Source organism: Manis javanica, chromosome 10, assembly GCF_040802235.1.
Source record: "Manis javanica isolate MJ-LG chromosome 10, MJ_LKY, whole genome shotgun sequence".
Taxonomy (NCBI): domain Eukaryota; kingdom Metazoa; phylum Chordata; class Mammalia; order Pholidota; family Manidae; genus Manis; species Manis javanica.
Genome location: NC_133165.1, coordinates 87488427 through 87512582, shown reverse-complemented (window position 1 = coordinate 87512582; position 24156 = coordinate 87488427). Strand labels below are relative to the sequence as shown.

Sequence of the window (24156 nt, the reverse complement as noted above, 5' to 3'; positions counted from 1 at the left end):
ATCATACAATATTTGTCCTTCTGAATCTGGCTTATTTTACTTGGTGTAATGTTTTCTACTTTCATGCATCTTTTAGCATGTAACAGAACTTCATTACCTTTTATTGGCTGAATAATATCCCATGTACGTACCACATTTTGTTTATCTGTCATCTATTGATGAAAATTGGGTTCTTTCCACATTTTAGCTGTTGTGAATAACACTGCACAGATACCTGTTTGAGTCCCTGCTTTAAATTCTTTCAGGTATATATATACCTAGGAATTACTAGGTCACGTGCTAATTATATTTTTAACATTTTGAGGAGCGCAAACTTCCCACAGTGGCTGTATCATTTCTTCATATTCCCACTAGCAGTGCAGAAGGATTGAAATTTTTCCACATCCTTACTAACACTGTTTTATGCGTTTGATAAAAGCTGTTTTAATATTTGTAACGTGGTATCTTACTATCATTTGGGGTTTTATTTTCCCAGTGACTAATGATGTTGAGCATCTTGCCATGTGCTTCCTTGCCATTTGTGCATCTTCTTTGGAGAAATAGCTATTCAAGTCTGTGTCCATTTTTTTAACTGGTTTGTTTTGTAGTTGTTCAGTTATAGTTCTCTGTATATTCTGGATATTAGTCCCTTATCTGATATGATTTGGAAATTCTCCCCATTTTGTGGGTTGTCTTTTTACTCTCTTCAAGTGTCCTTTGAGACACAAAAGCTTTTTATCTTAATGAAGCCCAGTATATCTGATTTTTCTGTTGTTGCCTGTGCTTTTGGTGTCATACTTAATAAATCATTGCCAAATCCAAGGTTATGAAGCTTTCCCCTGTCTTCTTCAAAGAGTTTTATAGTATTGTATTAGCTTTTAAACTTAGCACTTTGATCCATTCTGAGGTAATTTTTTTTAAATGATATAAGGTAAGGGTCCAACTTCATTCTTTCTTATGTGGACATCCAGTTTTCCCTGCACCATTTGTTGAAAAGACTCTTCTATCCCCATTGAAAGGTTTTGGCACCCTTGTCAAAAACCAGTTGACCACATATGCAAAAATTTGTTTCTTGACTATTCCATTAATATCTTTCTTTATGCCAGTACCACACTGTTTTGATTACTATAGCTTTGTAGTAAGATTTGAAATGAGATGTGTGAGCTCTAAAATGTTACTGTTTTTCAATACTGTTTTGGGTATTCAGTGTAACTGGAAATTTCATAGCAGTTTTAGGTTGAAGTTTTCTGTTTCTCCAAATGCCATTGGGATTTTGATAGAGAATACACTGAATCTATATATTTGGTAGTATTGTCATCTTAACAGTATTAAGCCTTCCAATTCATGAACATATGATGATGTTTTATTTATTTAAGTCTTTAATTTATTTCAGCAACTTGTCATAGTTTTCAGTGTGTAAATCATCCTCCTACTTGGTTAAAAGTATTTTATTCTTTTTGATGCCATTATAAATGGAATTTTCTTAATTTCCCTTTCAGATTGTTTATTCCTAATGTATAGACAGCCAACCGTTTTTGAGCGTTAATTTTGTATCCTGTATATTTGTTGATTAGATCTAACAGGGTTGGTGTGTGTGTGTGTGTATATTTAGGATTTTCTGCATATAAGATCTTATCATCTACAGACACAGTTTTACTTCTCCTTTCTAGTTTGGATGTCTTTTATTACTATTTCTTGCCTAATTGCTCTGGCTAGAACTTCCATATATGTGTTGAATAGAACTGACCAAAGTGGACAGCCTTGTCTTATTCCTGATCTTATGGGAAGATTTTCAGTCCTTCACCATTGTGATGTAAGCTGTGTGCTTTTCACATACAGCCTTTGTAATATTGAGGAAATTGCTTTTTCCATTTTTAATTTAATGAATGTTTTTATCATGAAAGAGTGTTGGATTTTGTGAGATGCTTTCTATCAGTTGAGGTGATTGTGTGTGTGTGTGTGTGTGTGTGTTCTTTCTATTGTGCTGTATTACACTGATTTTCTTAGGTTGAACAACAGGAAAAAGTCCTGCTTGGTCAAGGTATATATTGCTGACAAGTTGAATTTGCTGGTCTTTTGTTGTAGATTTTTGTTTATGCATTTTTATAAGGGATATTGGCCTATTGTATTGTTTTCTTGTACTGTCTTTGTTTTGGTATCAGAGTAGTACTGGCCTCTCAGAATGAGCTAGGAAGTGTTCCCTTCTCTTCTGTTTTCAGAAGAGTTGAGAATTTGGATGTTTGGTAGAATTCACCAGTGAAGCCATCTGTTCCTCACATTTTCTTTATTGTGAATTTTTTGATTCTTGATTACATCTGATTACTTATAGGTTTATTCATATTTTCTATTTCTTCTTGAGTGCATTTTGGTAGTTTATGTGTTTCTAGGTTTTCCAAATGCTGATGTGCCATTGTTTATAGTATTGTCTTAGATTCCTTTTATTTCTGTTGATTTTAGTTTTTTTTTAAGAATTGTGTTTTCTCTTTTTTTTAGTCAGTCTAGCTAAAGGTTTGTTAATTTTGTTGACCTTTTCAAAGAACCAGGTTTCGGATTCATTGATTTCTGTTACCACATTTTAGATGTTTTTCAGTCTTATAGGTGAGAAATGTTAATTCAGTCTTAATTGCAGTTCTCTTGTGAGCAAGGTTTAGCTTTTCATGTGTTTTTTTTCTAGTCTCTGTTTCATCTCCACTCATTATTTCCTTGTTCTGCCAGCTTTGGTTTTAGTTTGCTTTGCTTTTCCTATTTTTAAGGTGGTGGCTTAGGTTATTGATTTGAGATCATTCTTTTTTAACATAAGTAATTATAGCTATAAATTTACCTCCTTGAACTGATTTCATTGCATCTAGTAAGTTTTGGTATGTTGTATTTTGTTTTCCTTCATCTCAACGTATTTTCTAATTTTCCTAGTGCTTTAGTCTTTGATGCATAACTAAGAACATGTGTTGTTTAATTTTCACAAAGGCCTGGGGTCAGCCAAGTTTCCAGAGTCCCCGTACTCCTTTTATGGGAAAGTGATGTTTTGCAGTCCACTGGCTGGGTACAAGGAGTGCTCATGGTTACTGGCTTGGTCATTGTCTCCAAGTCTTTTCACTGGACAGAGCTATGAAATGTGTGTGTGGTTGGTTGGTTGGGTTTTTTTTTTTTTTTAGCAAAAATATATTGTGAGTCTGTACTGATGCTTCCAATTTAAATTCAGGTTATACAGTTTTTACTATGTCAGTCTCAACATTTGGGTCTCCTTTCTCCCATGTGAAAACCTCAGATCTCAGTGGCCCCAATATGATTATTGATTTGCTGTATCTCATAATCACACACAAAAATATCAGAATAACAATACTAATAGCAATATAATTTTGAAAAATTAAGAAAATTTCTTGGCCTACTTTGTTTTGTGCTTCATTCCTAAGGAATATTCATAACTGATTTTGTTATGGTTCCAGGTCACTTAGGATTTCTGTTATATTTCTAATTAGATACACATTTGAGTTCATTCTGCTTTTTACTTTTACAAATGTTTACATTTTTTATTTTCAGTAGGTGTGTGTTTAAAAGTAAAATATCGAAAACAGTATATTAAATACACACACATATATGTGCGTGTACAAGTATCTCTTCATATCCCTACCTGGCTTAGTTAAGTGCTTATTACTGTATTTGTATTCCTCTTCTCCTTCCTTGCCTTGCCTTTTTTATTACTATGTTATTATTACTCTTTTTTACAATAGCATTATTCTGGAAATCACTCCATAATATTCAGAGCAACTCCTCAGTTCTTTTTACATCTGCATAATAACCCAATTGTGGATGTACTGTGTGTGGTATATTCAATCATTGATAGATTGTTGGGTCATTTTGTGGTGTGTGTGTTGGGGATCATTTTCTTGCCTGTCCTTCTTAAAGTTAGTGTCAGTGAATAACCATGGGCATCCTTTTTTTTTAGAACCTCTCTTCAGTCAGTGTATATTTGGGAAAGATTCCTTAAAGTAAAATTGATGAGAACATGGTAAATGCATGTATGATTTTGGAAGATATTGCTAAATTTCCCTTTTTAGGGGTTGTGATATTTTGCATCCCCATCAACAATGTATCAGAGTGCCTGTTTTGCCACAACAGCCTTATCAACAGACTATGTTATCACATTCTTGGACTTTTTTCCAGTCTTATAAGTGAGGAATGTTAATTCAGTCTTAATTGCAGTTCTCTGGTGAGCAAGGTTTAGCTTTTCATATGTTTAAGAGCCATTTACCTTTCTTTTTCTGTGAACTTTGTTCATTTCTCTAACACATCTTTATATAGGACTGTCAGGCTTTCTCATCTCTTTTAGAATTTATTAGGAATATTAGCCCTCTTGTCTTTTTGACAAGTTACAGTTTCACTATTTTGACTTTGGTAGTTTTATCTTGCTGATTATGGTATTTTCTGTGCAGAAGTTTAATGGAGTTTTTTTTTTTTTTTAAGTAAAGCTATCAGTCCTTTTGCTCTGCTGATGATGTAATGCAGTCATGTAAAATATGTTCAAAATGTAAATTAAATATATTTGTGAAAATATACACTTAATCCTTTGTTATTATAATGTGCTCCTCTTGTTTCTAGGCAAGGATAAAAGCCATCAATACATTTTTTGCTAAGAATGGTTATCGATTAATGGATTCTGGTCTGTACAGTCAGCCCATTCAAACTCAGGCACAGTATGCCTCACCAGTCTTTATGCAGCCTGTATATAATCCTCACCAACAGTACTCAGTCTATAGTATTGTGCCTCAGTCTTGGTCTCCAAATCCTGCACCTTACTTTGAAACACCACTGGTAAGTGAGGAGATCCTTAAAAAATAATAAAAATTTTTACTGAAACTGAAATGTGAATAAATCAGCTAGAGTAGGAGTTCATTTTTTGTTTTCTTTTGCACAGTTCTTGGGTACTTTTTGGCTTTTATAGTAATAAGAATATCTATTCCCCCATACCAAATATGTGCATAAGACTAAGGGTTGAGCTATTAGTTCCTATAGTTTTATTCTTCAGATTTTGCTGAGTGAATTAAAATAACAGACTGAATAAATCCTGAATAATTTGAAATGCTTTTAGTTTGTGAAACTTTTTCAGAGAGGAATGTTCTTTATTAAGTAATGAACTAGTGCTAGTGAGTTTTAGTTCTGTAAATCAACTGATACTTAAAGTAAATTTTATAAAAGTGAATAAGTAAAATGTTTTAAAAATATTTTTCATTTGTAAAAAAAAAAAAATTAATGTCCGATTTGTTCATCAGAAGTGTCATATGAACTTCACACCAGATTTTGCCTCTACAGTTAATTGTTTTTAAACATTAACATTTTCTTTTAGGCTCCCTTTCCCAATGGTAGTTTTGTGAATGGCTTTAATTCACCAGGATCTTATAAAACAAATGCTGCTGCTGTGAATATGGGTCGACCATTCCCAAAAAATCGGTAAGACAAAAATCATAGTTGGAATTGATTGTAAACAGTTCCCAATAGTTTAAAGAGTTACTGTGTTAAAAACAATGCTTATTGTAAATTCAATAAGCTCAGCTTTTATTGTGTGTACAAAAATTATATAAACAATTTAATCTAGAATTTATAAATACATTTTGACTTCAGAGTTAATAAGTATAAAAAGGACTTGGAACTGAGGTTATACACATTACTTACTGATTTTTCTTTTTTCTTTTTTTTTTTAATTGAAGAATAGTTGACATACAATTTTACATTCATTTCAAGTATACAACATAGTGATTCGATGATTATATATGTATATAATTGTAAAATGCTCACCGTAGTAAGTGTAGTTACCATCTGTCACCATATAAAATTATTACAATAGTACTGACTATTTCTTATGCTGTACTTTCATCCTGTGACTTACTTATTTTATAATTAGAACTTTGTAGCACTCTCCCCTAGTTAATAATAATAATAATAATAATAATAATAATAATAATAATAATCTTTAATAACAGAATAAGAAAAATGTTTTATGGCAGCAACATAAAATCCGGTGTCAGTGTCATTTAGTGTGTTAAAAAGTGGTGACATTTTGAAGAGTGGGAGTTTTTTGGATTTTTTTTTTAAGGATGGAAATGTTAACTGATTTGAGTTATTTAGGATTTTTGAGAATTGACTTTTGACATGAATTCCATGAACTACGTGTACAACAGCTACCAGCTAACAGATGTTAAGCAGTTAGTGTCTAAATGTCTGTTTTTTAGGCTTTACATGTTTTATCCCAGTTTTCATAACCCTATAAGATAGTTGTTTTATTTAAAGATAGGGAAATTGGGACTTAAAAGATTAAAAATATCATGTCTGTGAACATGTAGTTAGTGACTGGCAGAGCCAACATTTGAACCCAAGCAATTTACCTCCAAAGCCTACACTTAAAACACATTATGAATAAATTGTTGAGAACTCTGGAAACTATTTGCTGTCAGAATAATAGATGGATAAGTCTCTATAGATCCTTTATATAAATGTCAACTGATAATCTCAATAATTTGATGTATGTTATGGCTTTTGACAGAGTATGAATAACCAAAGGGAAAAGGGCCCATATAGTGGTTTAGATTTATTTCATAGTTTCACATTTATTATTTCTTGCTTGTGTGAGTCTCGTGGGTTTTCTTTCTTTTTTCTTTTTTTATTTCTTTTCAGTGATTTTCTCTTGCCAGATCTCGTTCTCCCAGTTGATTCTTTTTGGCAAGGAGACCACATTGGGTATGTTTTTCCAGATGACTTCTAAGAACTTAATTTTTTTTGGTAAGGTTTTCCTGAAACATGCTTCACTGGAGAAAGAAGCCTCAGAGTATTACAGCCGTACATTATTAAAAATATTTCTCAGTGGATTCTGAAAGCATTCATATGTACCATCCTCTAATAGTCACAGTTTTTTTACTCACTTTAACTTATACAATTAGTTAAACCATTTAAAGATCATTTTTAAGTATTAAGATAACTACTACATATCACATTCTTATTGCTTTATGAAGTTTTAAGCAAGATCTCTTCATATTGTAAGAATGAAAAATTCTTCATGAAAGATTATTTGTGCTTTCATAAATGGTTCTTAGTTTGGTAATATAGTAACAATTAACTGCAAAGTTCAAGTATTGCCTAGGACATAGGGGTTAGAAGTACAGTGTCTTCTCACTTCCTTTTATTAAAGAATGATTTAATTTCCATGAGCACACAGAGACAGTAATGGTTAATTCTGGGAAGACCTTTGTTATGTAGTTCTAACTCATTCTACAAACGAAGAAAGTAAAAGCTGAAGAGCACAAATTAACCTGCTAGGTGTACAGAGCTAGTTAGATTTGCTTTTTAGATTTACTGAGATTAGAAGATTTACTTTTTCTCTCCCATAAGTGGCAGTTTTTTCTTAAAAATAATTCAGTTAGAGCAAATGACAGTTTACACCTTATTTTGTGAGAAGATAGTGATTTCTCATGATTGGAAATAGTAGCTTTGTAAAATACATATCTAATATCACATTTCTTGATGGGGTGAATTTTGCTTTAAACATTTCAGTAAAATAGACATCTTTAAGGTAGACTAACAGCAGTTTTTAACTGTAGTAATTAAAGTCCTGTTTTTTGCAGATGCTTGACTTAAAAATATAGTAAGAACTTTTGTGGTGTTCCATTGTTATCATTTGTTTTTGTCTGCTGTGATTTTTTGGTGAAAGGGGTGAAATTACAGTAAGAAAACCAAGAATGGCAGTCAAGTCATCCTTGCTTACAAGGAAGTGTACCAGTGGTTTTGAAGATACAGCGCAGGTTTAGTATAATTTTGCCTGGTATTAAAAAATATTTGTGTATAATTATTTACCATATTTTTAACTGATACAGGTTGTTAATTTTCAATTAAAGAAATAACATGAATGCTTTCTTCTTACAAAAATGTAGATATTACAGATGAAACTAGAGCTTTTTGACTACCAACCCAAAACCTTGTTATATTCTTTCTTCTAAGGGATCACTGCCAGACCTTTATTTTTGTTTGTTTATTTTATGAGTTAAGGAGAAAGTAACTTTTAGAACCTTTTTGCAGTTTATTATATTAAGCTTGTAACAGCCCAGTGATGATCACTAAGCCTACTTAGAGAGACTAGGACTAACTTTCAGAACTCTGGGCATTTTTCTACCTTTCTCTACTTTCTATACTTTATCTTTCTGTCATTTTGCTTCTTTCTTTCTTTCCATATTTTATCACTTTTTTCATTCATCACTCCTTTTTCTTTTGCCTAGACTGAGATTGTAAGTCCCTCTCAATGAAGGGTAAGATTATGAGATCTGAGGGCTGTTTAAACCTAATAACTTGTCTGTTCAGTGTATTGAAATGCAATGAGAAAATTTAGAGGAATGATAGTTTCGGAACTGAATATGTAATAGCATATCTACTTCATGATGTCATTTTCAGATATGATGTACAGTATAAATATTTTGAAATTTACTCTGTCAACATACTATAGTTTTTATTGCTATTAAAAATATATTTTGTGACTAAAGTAATTATCTATAAAAGTATCATCTTACATAAAATTCAGCCCTACTTTGTAGCCTGATTTTTAAGTTTTGATAGTAGTAACCTCATTTTTTATGCTCTGAAAGAGTAAAGTAGGATAGCTGGGGATGCTGTTGTAATTCATTGTTGGGCTTATAATTATGAGGTTTTGAATCTGTTCAGAGAGCCAGGAATTGGCAGTATGTTATTAATACTATAAACTTGTAACTATGAAAATAGACTATAAGAAATGGAAAGCATAGGGCCAAATACAAATCTTATACTTCCTTATTTAATCCACTATAGAGTCAAGGTCCTCAGTTGCTTGGGCTTACTTTATGTTTGTTTACTTTATGGGCTTTACTGTTGATTAAACTGCATCTTCTCGTTTACCCTACCTACCCTAGCTTCATCTGCTTACAGATTATTAGAGAGTCAGGTGCTTATACCCATTACCCAAGGTAAAAGCTATTTTTGTTAGAAATCGTTTGCCTTATTTTGTTTTTTTTTTTACGAGATTTTATGTGTTAACTTGTAAAGTCATGCCAACCTCTGAGTTTCATTATAATTTCCTAGTTTTTTGTCCCACATATGGATCTTTGAACAACTATAGTTTCATTTGGTGAAGGATGCTTAATAAGAGGCTGGGGGTTTAATATATTCCAATTTTTCACTTTTTTTTCATTGCCACTCCCCTGAAGATACATTTTGGACATTTTTTTCCTAATTTCCCCCTGTGAAAATGTAATACTGAAGATTATTTGTCTACATATGGTACTGTGCTTAATTCATTAAATGAGTAAGATAAGGATTTTTTTTCTTCTTCCCTTTCCCAGAACCTGTTTTTCTTCCCTTTAGGGGTGATACTGCCCCCATTGAGAATGTATGGCATAGACTCAGTAAGCTGAAAGCCTAGCCGATTTAGATATGTCAAGACTGCAGCTGGTGTTGAAGAAATTGGCTAAAATCCTAGTTACATTCTGGGTATGAAGATAGTAGTAGTTTAATCTTGAAGAACTTTGAATCTTCCTACAAATCCCTCCAGATAGCTTATTTTATTGTAAAAATTGCTTGCTTTTTAAAAGTAATACATCTATCTTGGATGCAAAAGGGTCTACATTTTTTTCAGTATGACACTTTTATGTTTAACCTAACTTACAGAAAATCAAAATACAGCAGAAGGCAATTTTATATGGTTTCCGCCATTAAAGGGAAAGATTTTCTGTCTTGATTTATCCTTTCATGGATATAATCTTATATTTCTTACAGTATGAAGCCTCATTTTAGGTCATCAGGTGGTTCAGAACACTCAACAGAGGGCTCTGTGTCATTGGGGGATGGACCATTAAACAGATCTGGTTCAAGGAACTTTCCAACTGAGCAGCATAACCCTCCAGTAACAGGGCATCAGGAGCAAAGCTGCCTTCCAAAAGAGACTCCCACTTTGCAGATGGAACAGAATGGGGACTATGGTAGGGGCAGGTAAGGAAATATGATAATAAGTATGGAAATAGGGTATATGAAAATTCTTTAATCATTAATAATGTAAATATTTGAAGACCCTGATCCAGTGGTTTGGTTTTTGATGTTTTTTAACTTAATCATTGGTCTACAGTTATGCTAAATACATACATTATTCCCATAATATGGGTTAAAAGTTTTCTGTAGTTAAGAAATATAGGGTGCCCGTTTAGAATATAGCTCTAAGTCAGAGTTTTACGAAAGTTATTCTGTAGTTCTTTATAGTTCACTAAGGAAAGAATAGCTTAGGTAAGGTACCACCTGCATTACAATTTTAATTTCTTACAAATTCTAAACTATGTTATATATTGCCCATCCTACCTAAATGAGACCAAAAAACCTGAACCCTAGTATGCTTCTGGTGTGGACAGAAGTAATAGCACTATCCATAAAAATGGGCCCAAATTACTTACTGGTGGTGGTGGTAATATAGATGAAGTTTTTAATAGAAGATTTTTAATTGCCCTGGATCCCTTCAGAAGTATATTTATCTTTTAATAATAAGAATGAAGATTTAAGAAAGTATAGTTATTTAAACTAGAAGTTCACCCATTTTTGGTAGAATGTATATATTTGAAGAGACTTATGAGTTGTTCCCTCCACTGCCCCTTCTTTGTCATTGTTAAAAGGAGAACTCTTTTCAGAGGTCGAAGACGACGAGAAGATGACAGGATTACAGTAAGTGTTTTTTTACCTTTAATTACATTCGTTCAATTTTCTTTTCTTTTGCAATTTACTATGGCATTAGTTGTGGTCTTTCCTTCCTTTCTGGGCTTTTGTTTTATTGATTATAGTGTTCAGTGAAGGTAAAGCCTCTGCTTGACTCTGAAATATTCTTCACCACCACCACCCCTCACCCTGAAATCACGCATATAATGAAGGATTTGACCTATGTTCACTTTTTTTAAATTAAATACCTAATATGTTCATATGGTTTAGAAAACAAAAACAAATTATAATATTCCTATGAAAAGTTTACTTTATTAATTGACATTTAAGTAGTTTCCATCTTTTGATCTTACAAACAGTGCTGTTAAAAACAGGGCAACAGAAACCTTATACAACCATTTCTTATGTGTACAGATCTGAAGGAGAATCCCTAGATGTGAGATTCTGGGTCAATAAGTTGTTGGCAAATGGCTTTCTGTAGGACTTGTGACAGTTTTCACTCCAGGAATCAAAGTTCCTATTTATCCATAACCTTACAGAGTATATGATTTTTTGCTAATGTATCTGATGGGGAATAACATTACATTCACTTCTAATGCTCTGTTCGATGGTGTAGGAAACTGTTAAGTATTTATTGTTATTTGGGGGCAATTTTCTGCCTACTGCTGATTCTTATATCCACTAATATTATAAAACTGCTTATAGATTTAAAAAATTTTAAGTTCTAGATATGTTCTTATTTGAATCTTACCTAGCTTCAAATTATTCATATTTTCTATTTTTTGTGGTTTGTTCATGGTGAATGTTTGCCATATCTTAATTGAGGGCAAAAGGAGTTAAGAAATAAAAGTGGTGGAGGAAGACCTGGAGATTTCAATTAAATTCTGCCTAGTATTCACAGATACATCATAAATGTGAAATATAATGCTTATTTTACATGTATAAGTAGTGGATTATATACATATATAACTAGCATAGTATACCACATCATATACAAATAAATATACATATATCACATAAATAGTGAAAAGACAAGAGTTTTCAAATAAAACATATTGCATTATGACACAAACAATAAGCTTTAGAGCAAACTGAACCTTTTAAGACTGTTGTTTTTTCATTTGTAGCTTTCTATACCCTCAGCAACCATGAGACTTTTGGCAACAACTTTTTTTAGAATACTGTCAGCAGTCTACAGTCACCCTCAAGTGGCCCTGCACAATTGAGGAGAGCAGAAATTAGGTTTGAGGTCTAACGTGTTGAAATACCCAGATTGAGGACTACAGGTTGGGGTGAAGAAAAAGATAGGCATGCTTTCCAGTAGAAAGGGCAAGGTACAAGATGGAGATCTTAGAGATAAAATAAAACCAAGAATGGAACCTTGGGGAACATAGTAGCTTCAGGCTGAAAAATTAGATTATTCATTATGTTGTTTGAAGTGTCCAGGTGAAATCTGAGGGGAGATGGCTGATAGGCAAGTGGATGTCTGGGTTTCAGGTAAAGGTCTGGGCTGAAAATATCTAAAGTGTACAACTCAGTGATTTTTGGTAAATTTTCAGAGGTGTACAGCCAAAAAAAAGATTTGTTTTAAGAGTTGTGTGCATGTAGGTTAGTTGAAGCCATGGGTAATGGATAATCACACAAGAAAAGGTTGGAAAGTAAGAAGAGTAATAACCATATAGAAACCAAAAACAAGTGGGCAGGGAGAGAACACGAGTGTCATATCTGAGAATTAAAAGAAAGAGGTGTCATAGAAGCTAAGGGAAGAATGAGCTTCCAAAAGAATGTTTTACCGTGGCAAAAGCTAGAATGAGCTCAGGAAAAAAAACTCTGTTAGATTTTACATCATGGGAGGTATTGGTCACTTAAAGCAACTTCAGTGGAGCGAGGAAGTAATAGGAGGTACAGGGGAGACGCTTGTCAGGATATGTAGAGTGATAGGTGGAAGGGAAAGATGAAATTTTCAAGGAAGGATTTTGTTAGTTTTTGAGACTATATAGGTGGGGAAAGGGTAGCAGATTTAGCTAAGGTAGGATATTTCAGTTTTGTTTTTATGGAAGTGGGTAGAGCAAATTTAGGAAGCAAAGAGTATGGTGGGAATTGGATAGAAAGCATTAGGAGTTTGAAAAAATTCGCTAAAGAAACAAGACAGGCTTTTCTGCCCGCTCCCCTCCTCGTGAGCGCTGCTTGGCCTGTGCCTTCATGGTCTCCCTCCAGCCGCCATTATGATCATCTCCCAGGACCTCATCAGCCATGATGTTCTCTGACATCTATAAGATCCAGGAGATCGTGGATGGGCTGTGCCTGGAGGTGGAGGGGAATAAGGTCTCTAGGACAAAGGGTAACACCGATGACTCGTTCATTGGTGGGAATGCCTGTGCTGAAGGCCCAGAGGGCAAACGTACTGAAAGCATAGTGATTCCCAGTGGTGATACTGTCAGGAACCATCACTTGCAGGAAATAAGCTTCAAAAAAGAAGTATTACAAGTGCATCAAAAATTATATGACATCAACCAAAGGCAAACTTAAAGAAGAGAGATCAGAAAGAGTAAAACCTTTCGTGACAGTCTGCTGAACAAATCAAGCACCTTCTTGCTAATTTCAAATCTACTGGTTCTTTATTGATGAACACATGAATCCAGATGGCATGGTTGCTCTGCTATACTACCGTGAGGATGGTGTGACCCCATATGTGATTTTAAGGATAGTTTAGAAATGAAAAAATGTTAACGAATTTGACTCTTTGAATCTGTCATCTGTCGTACATAACTGGCTGCAGCTTTTCATCCACACAACACCAGGGCTTCGGCAAATGGGACTGATGTGATTTTGAGCTCTTCATTTATTTTGACATAGATTTTTTTGGAGTTAGAGGCATTGTTTTAAGGAAGAAACGTGTCATGTAGGTTGTCTAAAAATAAAATGAATATAAGCTAAAAAAAAAAGAGAGAAACAGAAGACAGAGTTGACTGAAGATAAGTAGGATTGATAAAGATAATGAAAGCTCATCTGAGATGAGAAGCCAAGAATCTACAGGGAGCAATATTGTGCATTAGAGTGGATTCTGTTTATTTCTTGCAACTTGGCAGCTTCAGTGTGTAATCATGTGATAAGAGAATGAGATGAGCCTGTGACCTGTTCTGTGATTTGTTATCTTTTAGAGACCCCATTCTTCAACAACTGAAGTAAAGGCTCCAACACCAAAGTTTGACTTACTAGCCTCAAATTTTCCTCCTTTACCTGGGAGTTCATCAAGAGTGCCAGGTGAACTTGTGTTGGAGAGTAGGATGTCTGATGTTGTTAAAGGTGTCTGTAAAGAAAAGGTAAACACTGAAACATCTGATCTTTTACTTTTGGAGACCATAATTAGACTTCGTTTTCAGGGTTATCACTTAAAATGTATTTCTGTCATAGTATTTATTCATGAAGTGTTCAGCAGTCTATGAGTGTTAGAAAAAGATATGTGATACAGCTACACAAGTCCATAAAAATGTTTCTTCATTTTTGCGTGTCTTTTTATCAATCAACCCAGCTTGGTAGAACCAATTAATGCAAGCTAAATGGAAAGTGTCATTTCTATTGAAGTGCCTGTAATTATCAAATAATGTACATGAATTCTAAGCTGGTTTACCAAACTTGAGGTGTCAGATAGTTGGGATACCTCATCCTACAATATTTTTCAGTGTCAACCTCTCCATATGATAAATCCTCATGCCCCACAAATTTTTCTCATTTTCTACCTTTTTTTCCTAATAAATTTTTATTTTAATAATACAAGCATATAGTATGTCTAGGCTTATAATGTAAAATAGTAGTCCCCTGCAACCACTTTCAACTCTAGCTTTTTCTCCTGACATTTATCCCTACATTTCTAATTAACACAGTTATACTGCTGTTTCTTGACTTTTTAATTTTATATGTCTGTTAACTTTACATTCTGTATTAGCTCTTTCTAACCAACATTTTTCTCATCCTCCCTGTTTATGATACTTCTTCATGTCTAGGACCATGAGTTATAAGATGCACCATTATTTTAGTATCACTGAATAAAAAAGCATTGCCATTTAGACTATGATATGCCATCATTTTTAAGTCACATCTCAATATTACATTTTTTTTCATAACTGAGCCTCATAGTGTTATTATTTCTCCTTTCTTACACCCTCATTGGCTTTCTAGATCTGGGACCTCCCTTTGCCATTTTCCTTACTCTCCTTTGCGGGAGTCCCTTTTCTTACTCTTGTTTTACTTTCCAATATTATAGTGGGGTCACTTCTTTCTGAGCTTTTGAATAAGTAGTTTATTAGAATAAATTTCTTGAGATTGACAATGTTTTCCTGTTCTCATATTTGATCAATAGCTTATCTGTATAGAATTCTCTATTAGAAATCATTTTCTCTTGGAATTTTGAAGATACTTTGCTGTCTTCTTTGTTTTAAAAAATGCTATATTGTAGTTATTTCATCCGTTATAAGATAGATGTTTTTTTTCAGAATTTCCACCATTGAAATTAGGCTGTCTTATAATTAAGAACTACTAGAGTAAGTGGCAGTGTTTTTTCTTAGTACTACATAAAATAATGGTGTGTTTTAGATTTGATGGCTTCTCAGCTTTGGTGAGGTGTGATACATACACACATAGTTTTTTAAATAATAATAATAAAGTGTACTTTCCCTTGTAATCCCACCCCAGAGTTATGGACTATAAACATCACCAGTGTCTTAGCAGTGCCATGTGTCACCCTCCCTATTTACAGTTCTTTATATTCTTCTCCTTTGCTCCCCCTTAGAGAGAAACATTATCCTGACTTTGTAATCATAGTTTTCTTGCTATTCTTTATAGTTTTTCCATCCCAGGTGGGAAACTTTCTGAAAAAAGCCAAATAGTAAATGTTTTAGGTTTTATGGGCCCATGCAGTTGCATATTCTTATTTGTTTTTTTAAAAGTCCATTCTTAGCTCACAGGCCATACCAACAAAGTCACAGGCTGGATTAAGCTTGTGGGCCTTTGTTTGCGGACCTCTAACCTAAACAGTATTGTTGAGTGTGCCTGTTTTTGAACGCTACATCCATGGAATTGTACAATATGTATTCTTTGTTACTTTGATTCTGTATTTGAAATTCACCACTGTTGATGCAGATGACTAGTTCATTTGCACTGTTGTAGAATGTTCTGTTTTAGGAATATAACATTATTTGTTCTTTTGTTGCTAGATATTTTAGCTGTTTTTTGTGTTTGCCATTACAATGCTAGTATGAATGTTCAAACCTATTCTTGTGAGCAAGAATATTTCTAGGGTACATACGATGTGTGCATGTTTGTATTCCCTATTTCTAGGGTATTTGCATTGTGAAATTGCTGAGTAACAAAGCATATTCTTTTAAAATTGAGTTACTATTGAGGTTAAGTATCTTTTCCTGTTGGCCATTTGAGTTTCTCTTTTGTCAAAGTCTTTAAAATATTTGGCACATTATTTCTGTTGGGTCATCTCTTACCTGTATAGAGTGTAGGAATTTTTTACATATTCTGGATACTAATTCTTCATTAGTCATGTATAAAACTAATAATAGTTTTCAGTCTTTAGTATTTGTGGATCAAAACAGGTTCTTAATTTTAGTATGGTCATAATTATCAGTGTTTCCTTTATGCTTTGTTATTTTTAAATGTCGCTTAGAAAATGATCTAGCTTCCAGAAAGTCTTTTCAGAAACCTATGCTTCTGATCCCTGATCCTCCTGTGACCTGTTTTTCCTTTTCTGGAGGCTTTTAGGATCTTTCTTATCTCTGGTATTCTGTGAATTTCATGATGATGTGTTTTTCTATGGCTCTTTTTTTTTTTAATTCATTGCACTGGATGCTTGGTGGACCCTTTTCAGTCTGGAAACTCATGTCCATGCTGAAATATTTTCCTGTATTCTCTCTTTGATCAAACTTTAATACCTCTTCTACTTCTTTTCTTTTCTCTCTCTTGAATTCTTAATTTATTGATATAGAAACTTGTAGGTTGAACCTCTGATTTTCTTTCTATTTGTCTGTTTTCTTGAATGTTTCCTTTTAAACCTATTGAAAATTTTATTTCATCAATTGATTTTAATTTCAAGGGCTTTTTTTTTTCCTTTAATTGTGGTGAAATACACATAGCATAAACTTTACCATCTTGACTGTTGTGAAAGTGTGTACAGTTCAGTAATGTTAAGTACATTCACATTGTTTGCATCTAATCCAGAACTCTCTTTATCTTAAAAACGAAAATGTTATACCCATTAAACAGCAATTTCAATTTCCCCTTCCTGCAGCCCCCAGCAACAACCATCTACTTTGCCTCCATGCATTCTAGGTACCTCAAAAATGGAATCATGTAGTATTTGTCTTTTTATGGACTGGCTTGTTTTGCTCAGCATAATGTCAAGATTCATCTATTGTAGCATGTATCAGTACTTCATTCCTTTTGTTGAGCAATAATATTCCATTGTATGGATATACCACACTTGGTTTATCTATTTACCAGTTGATGAACATTTAGGTTGCCACTTTTTGGCTATTATGAAAAATGTTACTATGAATATTTGTGTAAAAGTTTTTGTGTAGACATGTGTTTTCCTTGGGTATATACCAAGAGTAGAATTGTTAGGTCATATGGTAAGTCTATGTTTAACTTTCTGAGAAACTGCCAGACTATTTTCCAAAGTGGCTACACTACATTGCTACCCTCAGTGTAAGAGAGTTCTGTTATTTCCAGATCATCATCAACATTTGTTATTGTCTGTCTAGCTGATTTTAGCCATCTTTGTGAGTGTGAAGTGGTTTCTCATTGTGGTTCTGATTTGCATTTGCCTAATGACTAATGATGTTGAACATCTTTTCATGTGCGTATTGACCATTTATATATCTTCTTTGGAGAAGTGTCTGTACAAGCGCAATTTTGAAATGTTTTTATTTTAAGGATAATGAAGAGTTCAGAGTTAGTTGCCCAGTGCCTACAGAAGGTGAACAGACACACTGCACCTCTGCCCAGCAACTCAATATGAGTACCAGTCCTCCATGTACAGCAGCTGAGCTTCCTGCATTAAGGTACAAGTTTCAGTGTAAAAGCTTTTTCAGATTAGCATTACTTTTTCTTGGGATACTTGTTCAGGTGTTTCTCTATGCTATACTAAGTCTAATGTCAAGCTCTTTTTTCCTTATTAGCACAACTCAGCAAGAAAAGTATCTATTAGAGGATTCTACTGTTCAGAAGGATGTTCTCACCCAGACAGTTATACCAGTTTCTTCCCCAAGTGCTGCAAAGCCCTCAAGGACAAATACTACTTCACCAATTAATAGTGCAGCTGTAGCTATGGCCCTGCAGGTAACTTGATGAATATAGCTCATGTGAGAAAAAAATAATAATAGGTCAAAAAAAATTTTTTTCATATAACTCTTTGCTAGAGCAGAGTCATTTGGAAATAGCCCAAATTTGGACTGTCTGCTGCAGAAAGAAGCTAAAGGAATTTAAAGTCACTGAAGAAATGGGAAATTTTAGCCATGTTAAAGGAATGAAAAAGTTACTGTTCAGTGTTTCTTTTGATTGCTTTTTTCATGATATTATGGTTAAATGAAGCTTCTTTCTTATCCAGATTATAAATGAGTGTATCATTTTGGGGCTACTGTAAAGAAACCTTGGGTCCTTTAAAATTCTTTTTGCATAATGCTAACAAGTCTATGAAACCTATGAAGGGACATTTCCATTTTTATTCAATTTTCAGAATCAGTTTCATAATTAAGGAACTAGAGAAAAGCAGGAAAGAAACAAAACTGACCTATAATCCATTGATATAACTAGTAGCATGGTAGTACAGTTCTGTTTTCTAGATTAAGAATATTTTATCTTGTCATTTAATAATAATTGAATAGCAACTACCCATTATTGACAGTGCTGAAGACTTTTGCATGCTTTATCTCATTCTCACAACCTATTGTCCTCCTTTTTCAGATGAGGTAATTGAGACTTTAGATTGGTTCTCTGTTACTATATTAGGATTCCAACTGCTCTGCTTAGATTCTTGAGGAATCCCATTCAAGGTTCTTTGTATCCTGGGAAAAGAAAATTGAACCATTTTATTTGATCATATGGATATACCATTATTGATTTAATCTGTCATTTATTGCTCAGTTTTGTTCATCACTATAAACAATGCTGAATCAACATCCTTCAAATAAATTCCTCAAGTGAAATTACTGTATCATATATAAATTGCTAAGGCTTTTTACTATTTTTTTTTTAAGATGGTACCAATACATTTCAATAGCAGTGTATATGAGAGTGCCTGTTGCCCTTTCCTAGATGATAAGTTATGATTCTTTCATGGTTAACACTATCCTTTTTATATTTGATTAGAGAATGTGTACCATAAGGTTTTTTTGTTTCTTATCTTCTCTTCAAAGGAACCCCGAAAGCTAAGTTATGCTGAAGTGTGCCAGAAGCCCCCTAAAGAGCCATCTCCAGTTCTTGTGCAGCCACTACGAGAACTTCGCTCCAATGTAGTGTCTCCCACCAAAAATGAAGAAAATGGAACTCTTGAGAAGTCTCTTGAGAAACCACAGGAGAAGCCAGAAGCAAGGGCTAGTAAGGATTATTCTGGCATCCGGGGCAGTACCATTCCCAGGGGAGCAGCTGGAAAAATCAGGGAACAGAAACGCCAGTTTGGCCATAGGGCTATACCTCAGGGAGTGACTCGACGTAATGGCAAAGAGCAATATGTGCCACCCAGATCACCAAAGTAAACAAACAAAAACTATTCAAAAACTTCTCTCTCTTCCCATTAAACTTGAGCTGTGGCTATATTGAACTATTTCGAGGGGAGGGTGTAGCCAGGAAGAAAACAGGAGAAAGTATGTCTTTAAATCATCATGGATTTTGGAGTTGTGAGCAGTAGAACCCCAAAATTCATCTCTAAAGTGATTTTAAAATGCTGGAGGATTCCAATCAGTATGTATATATATATACACACATCTATAAAAATATAATTTTTCTATTTTTGTTTTTGATTTTAATTTGCAGAGATCTTTTGCCTGGAATCAGTTTTGAGGTTCAGATGTAGCTTGGGAAAAAAAAATACTACACATCCTTCGGTATAGCAGATGAGGGAGTGAGAGAAAATATTTTTTGAAGAAGCGTTTCTGTAAAATTAGAAATTACTTTTTTAAATCTATTTAAAGTTTGGCTTGGAGAATGCCATCTCTGCCTCTATGGCCTTGTGTTGCAAAGCAGATCAGTGGCTGGGATGCCTGTTATAGTGTGAATGTGTGCAAGAGTGATTGAAGCCAAATCTGTTGTCATGTTAGTAAATGATTTGAAAACTGAATGTAATACTTGAGTAGATTTTTTTTTCCAGTTTAAAATTTAGTCTTTTTGACGTCACTAATATTTCATTCAACAAGCTGTTAAACTCCAATTGTACTTAAGAGATGTGACTACCAATCAATTTGATACTCAAGGAAAGAATGGGAATTATTCAAAAAATTGAAAAATTGGCTTAGTTCTGAGTAGGTGGGTTAGATGGACTTCAGAGGTTTAAACTACCCTGTGACTTTGCCCCACTAAAACAGGAAACAGTTTTTCTGTTGTTATTCATTTGTTACTCTCTGTTCTTTGACTACCCACCCCACCCCTAAGAGCAAAATAACCAACCACCTACAGAATTACATATTTCTGCCTGCCTTGAAGAGTCTATTCCAATCATAGAACTGTTCTCTAAATTTCTGAATTGAACATTGAAGGATTTTACTCTTCTGTTCACTGATTTAAAACTTTAGACCACAAAATAGTAGGGCAGACTGACCCTACAGTAATTTATTTGTGTTAGTATTAAAGATAAAACATTGTAACTGACTCTGAAGTATTAAATAGTATAGAATTATTTTTAATGTTTTTTAAGGCATAATTTGGGGGCAACTTTTATTCTGTTTACAATGTATTTATCATCCCTATCCTTCCCTTTTTCAAAAAATAAAGAGTGCAGTTTAGAATTGACAGAAACAGAACCAGCAATTCCCAAGATGTTTGAGTTAAGGTGAGAAAGATAGTTGATGAAAATTAATACACAATTTCTCAGTGAATAAAGTTGTAGCTCTCATATTAGACAAGTTTACATGCTGTTATTTAGAAAATGCCTAAAATATTAAAAACCATGTTGCATTAATCTGTTTTAATTCCTACCATTTTCAGAGTTCTATGTAAGGTAGGGTTTTGTTTTCTTTTTTTAGGGATAGTTTGTAATAGTAATAACTGTCCCTTTTGTTTGTGAATTACATATGTAAAATTAAAACTGTAAATTGTGAACACTGGAAAGCACCATTGTGACATAGAGTAAACATCTTAGTAATATATTAAAATGAATGTAAATGGAGGTTAATATTACATTACTGTGAAACTTATCTTCCAACTCTAAGTTAAACTTTGGAGATTTGTATTAGTAGGTAACTGTTCAGAGTTTTGAAAACACTGCACATTTCTGTATAAGCCAGAATTATCATTTCTTTGTAATTTATTATTCAGCTTGGCAATTGCTTTTGATTTGGTGGATTGATAACATGGTATAGTATATTTAAGCAGTTTGAAACTGTTCATTTCTACACACTATTTTTTTAAATCATCTGCTAGATGAAACATACAATAAAACTACCTGTGCTGAAATTTGGGGGAAGTTTAGGTCCTTTTCAAAAAAGTATTAATAATCATTGACTACATCTATGATGAAAGTGCTTATTTTGGTTTACTTAGATAATGCTGCAGTTGGTGGAAATGATAAACATTTAAAGTGTTAACACTCTGTGAATGCATTGGATTTAAGAGAATAAACATTTTATAAAAATCACTTGGTAAGAATTATAAACTTAATTACTGCACTTAAAATGAAACATTACTTTTGTTATAATGTGTCACAGAAGTAGGCTTTTATGATTTGTATGCTTGTGTGATTTATTGTTAGTCCACCCAACTTCTAAAAACTAAATGTTACGATTGAAACACAAGAAAAGAATCGTTTTTGAAGAAAGCGTGTTCTTAATTTTTTTCCTAAAATGTTGTTGAAAGTAGAGGCTTAAAGACGTGACCATTTTTAAATTTCTTATAAAATTTAGTGTTTTTAATTTAATTTGCCTCATTGCAGCTAATGGTTCCCATTTTGATGGGATGTATAGCAAAGAATAACTATGTGTGTGTGTATATATAATATATATATATATTCACAGTATGTATTTAGCATTTATTTTATTACAGCAGATTTAAGGTTTGTATCTAAATGATGCTTATGAATTGTGAAAACTGTTGGCTTATTTTTTTCCAGCATTACTCTGTAACTGATGAGGGTTGGGTGTTTGTTGTAGTTCAACTATTTATTTGGTTCTTTAGGAGGAGGGCTTTAAATGTCAAATTTTTTTCTTTATTATTATAACTTAACACTTCCTTGGGTTCTTGGAGGTTAAAAGTAGATACAAATGATACTGAGTGTATGGTACAGTGATTTCTGCTATAGTTCTTACTGCATGAAGGGAACAAGAGTCACACAAGTTCATCACCTTGTACTTCATAAGAAAGATTGTAAAACCCATCTACATTATCTACCCTGATACTTAAGGTTTTCATGATACTAGGGTTTCATACTTCATTGAAGTAATTTTATTTTTGCAAATATAGACACTGGCATTCAAAAGGAGTGATCCATCTAAATTTTTTTCAACTGGATTTTGGAAGAAAATGAGATCTGGATTTCCTGTTGTCATCTTGTGTGCTCAGTCTGCATGTGATCAAATGACATGCAGACTTTTTATTTATTTTTGCTTCCGAAGATTAAGGTAACTTGACTATTGTTTCACATTCCTTTTTCTTTTTAAATAACCAGGTTGGCTTTTGCAAAAGGCTTAATGATGGATTATTAGCATCTGCTGGAGCAGAAAATAGCATTTAAAAGTTCCTGAACACTTTCTCATTTAATTTATGTCCTTAATATTTAGTTTTGGCTTAACTATCCACTGGTTTTACTTTGATGCAGTTGAAGAGCACTGGGGTTAAGTCTTTGATGTTTGTGTTGGCCATGTATATTAACTACATTTTAAAATTACCCATTTTGTTTGCTTTAACAGAAAAGAAAATGCAAAAGAGACAAGTACTCCTTTTGATAGGTTTTTATAAATTCCTAACTACAACATATGATGGGTTTTCCTAATTTTTATTATTTCCTTACAATTTGGTGGCCATTAATTTAACTTTAGGCTTTTTGGTGTATGCTAATTTAGCTGGTCTGCGCTTCCAAGAAGATAGACATTTCAGTTTTCAGTAGCTGAATGAGGACATTTTAAGTTGAAAGAGTATTTGCTTTCAAGTTGTGAGTAAATTCTCTTTCAAAATTAATCTGATTATTAAATAATTTAAAGTTTATTTTTAAAAGCTAAGAACTTTTTGTGAATTGTTAGGGAGATAGTTCCTAAAAGTAAATCTTTGGATGTCAACAGACTATATAAAATAGTTTTATTTTCAGTTATGCAGCACAAAATACTAATTAGTATATATAAGGAAACATCCACATTAACTTTCTTTTCTTAACCTTCAGGTGTCCTTTGAGTGACATCCCTTAAATGTTTGGGGTTAGGGGTCAGAATCAGTTATCTGGCTTCTGTTTTGCCCATTGCTTAGGTTTATTCTTGTTGTCAAAACTATCCCTTCCCAAAATGGTGTGACACAGGCTCATGCATATTATGTTAAAATGAATACATCCTTGTATTTGTATTTTTGTTTTCAACATTGCCAAGGTGCTATGGGAAATTAAAGTAACACAAAACTAGAAAAAATAAAATTATTTAAAAGAAGGACTGGTTTCCATTTCAGTAATTTTATATGTTGCCCATTCTATATCTGGACTCAGCTTTTTGTTTTGGGGCTGGGCAGGGTTTGTGATATTTTCTTCTGTGAAGTGAGAGCAGAGAGCTAGAAGATTCAGCTTTATGTAGCTGGAGTTTTTTTACATTCTTTTAGTGTCAAAAGCAGTTCTTGAAGGGAAAAAAATATTCATAGGGCAATGTGGAGCTCAAGGATTTTGCCTGCATGGGACAGAATATGGCCTAATTTAAAAATTCTAGGTTTTCAACTTTTGTTTCCAAGAGAGAATTACTAGGTTACCTTGTCAACCACATCTTTGCTTTGATTATATCAAATCATAGAGCTAAAGAGAAAGTTCACTGGGAAATGTAAATGAGTCTTTTGAGGGCAAAAATTGAAAAACTTATTAAGTGTGTGGCTTTTTAACAGCTGGTATCTGAAAATTATGTGATAGCTTATCTTTTACTGAATGTAGTATTGCTAAAAAACTGAAGTGTTTCAAGTTGTTATGCCACAATTCTTGAATTGTCTAAGTAGGATAAATTCTTTTACAGTAGAAATCTAAGTCTTTCAAATATGGGCTAATTTCTGATTAGATTCTCTAATTCTTAAAACCAT

At 33.3% G+C, this 24156-nt stretch overlaps 1 protein-coding gene and 1 pseudogene across 9 annotated transcripts in view; both read left to right on the top strand.

Annotated features, from left to right (window-relative positions):
• The window catches only part of LARP4 (La ribonucleoprotein 4), a 58014-nt gene extending 34486 nt beyond the window's left edge, over window positions 1-23528 (top strand). For 7 of the 9 annotated variants that reach the window (XM_036992129.2, XM_073213531.1, XM_073213532.1 and 4 more), the window contains 9 exons: window positions 4576-4788; window positions 5321-5424; window positions 6646-6708; window positions 9763-9975; window positions 10644-10692; window positions 13845-14006; window positions 17626-17753; window positions 17871-18030; window positions 19107-23528. In XM_036992129.2, the coding sequence (XP_036848024.2) occupies window positions 4576-4788; window positions 5321-5424; window positions 6646-6708; window positions 9763-9975; window positions 10644-10692; window positions 13845-14006; window positions 17626-17753; window positions 17871-18030; window positions 19107-19445 (1431 nt within the window). In that variant the 3' untranslated portion in view covers window positions 19446-23528. The remainder of the gene's footprint in view (window positions 1-4575; window positions 4789-5320; window positions 5425-6645; window positions 6709-9762; window positions 9976-10643; window positions 10693-13844; window positions 14007-17625; window positions 17754-17870; window positions 18031-19106) is intronic. The other 2 variants (XM_036992130.2, XM_036992132.2) reach the window with 2 other exon arrangements.
• On the top strand, window positions 10701-13838 carry LOC118967248 (translationally-controlled tumor protein-like; annotated as a pseudogene).
• Window positions 23529-24156: the final 628 nt, after the last annotated feature.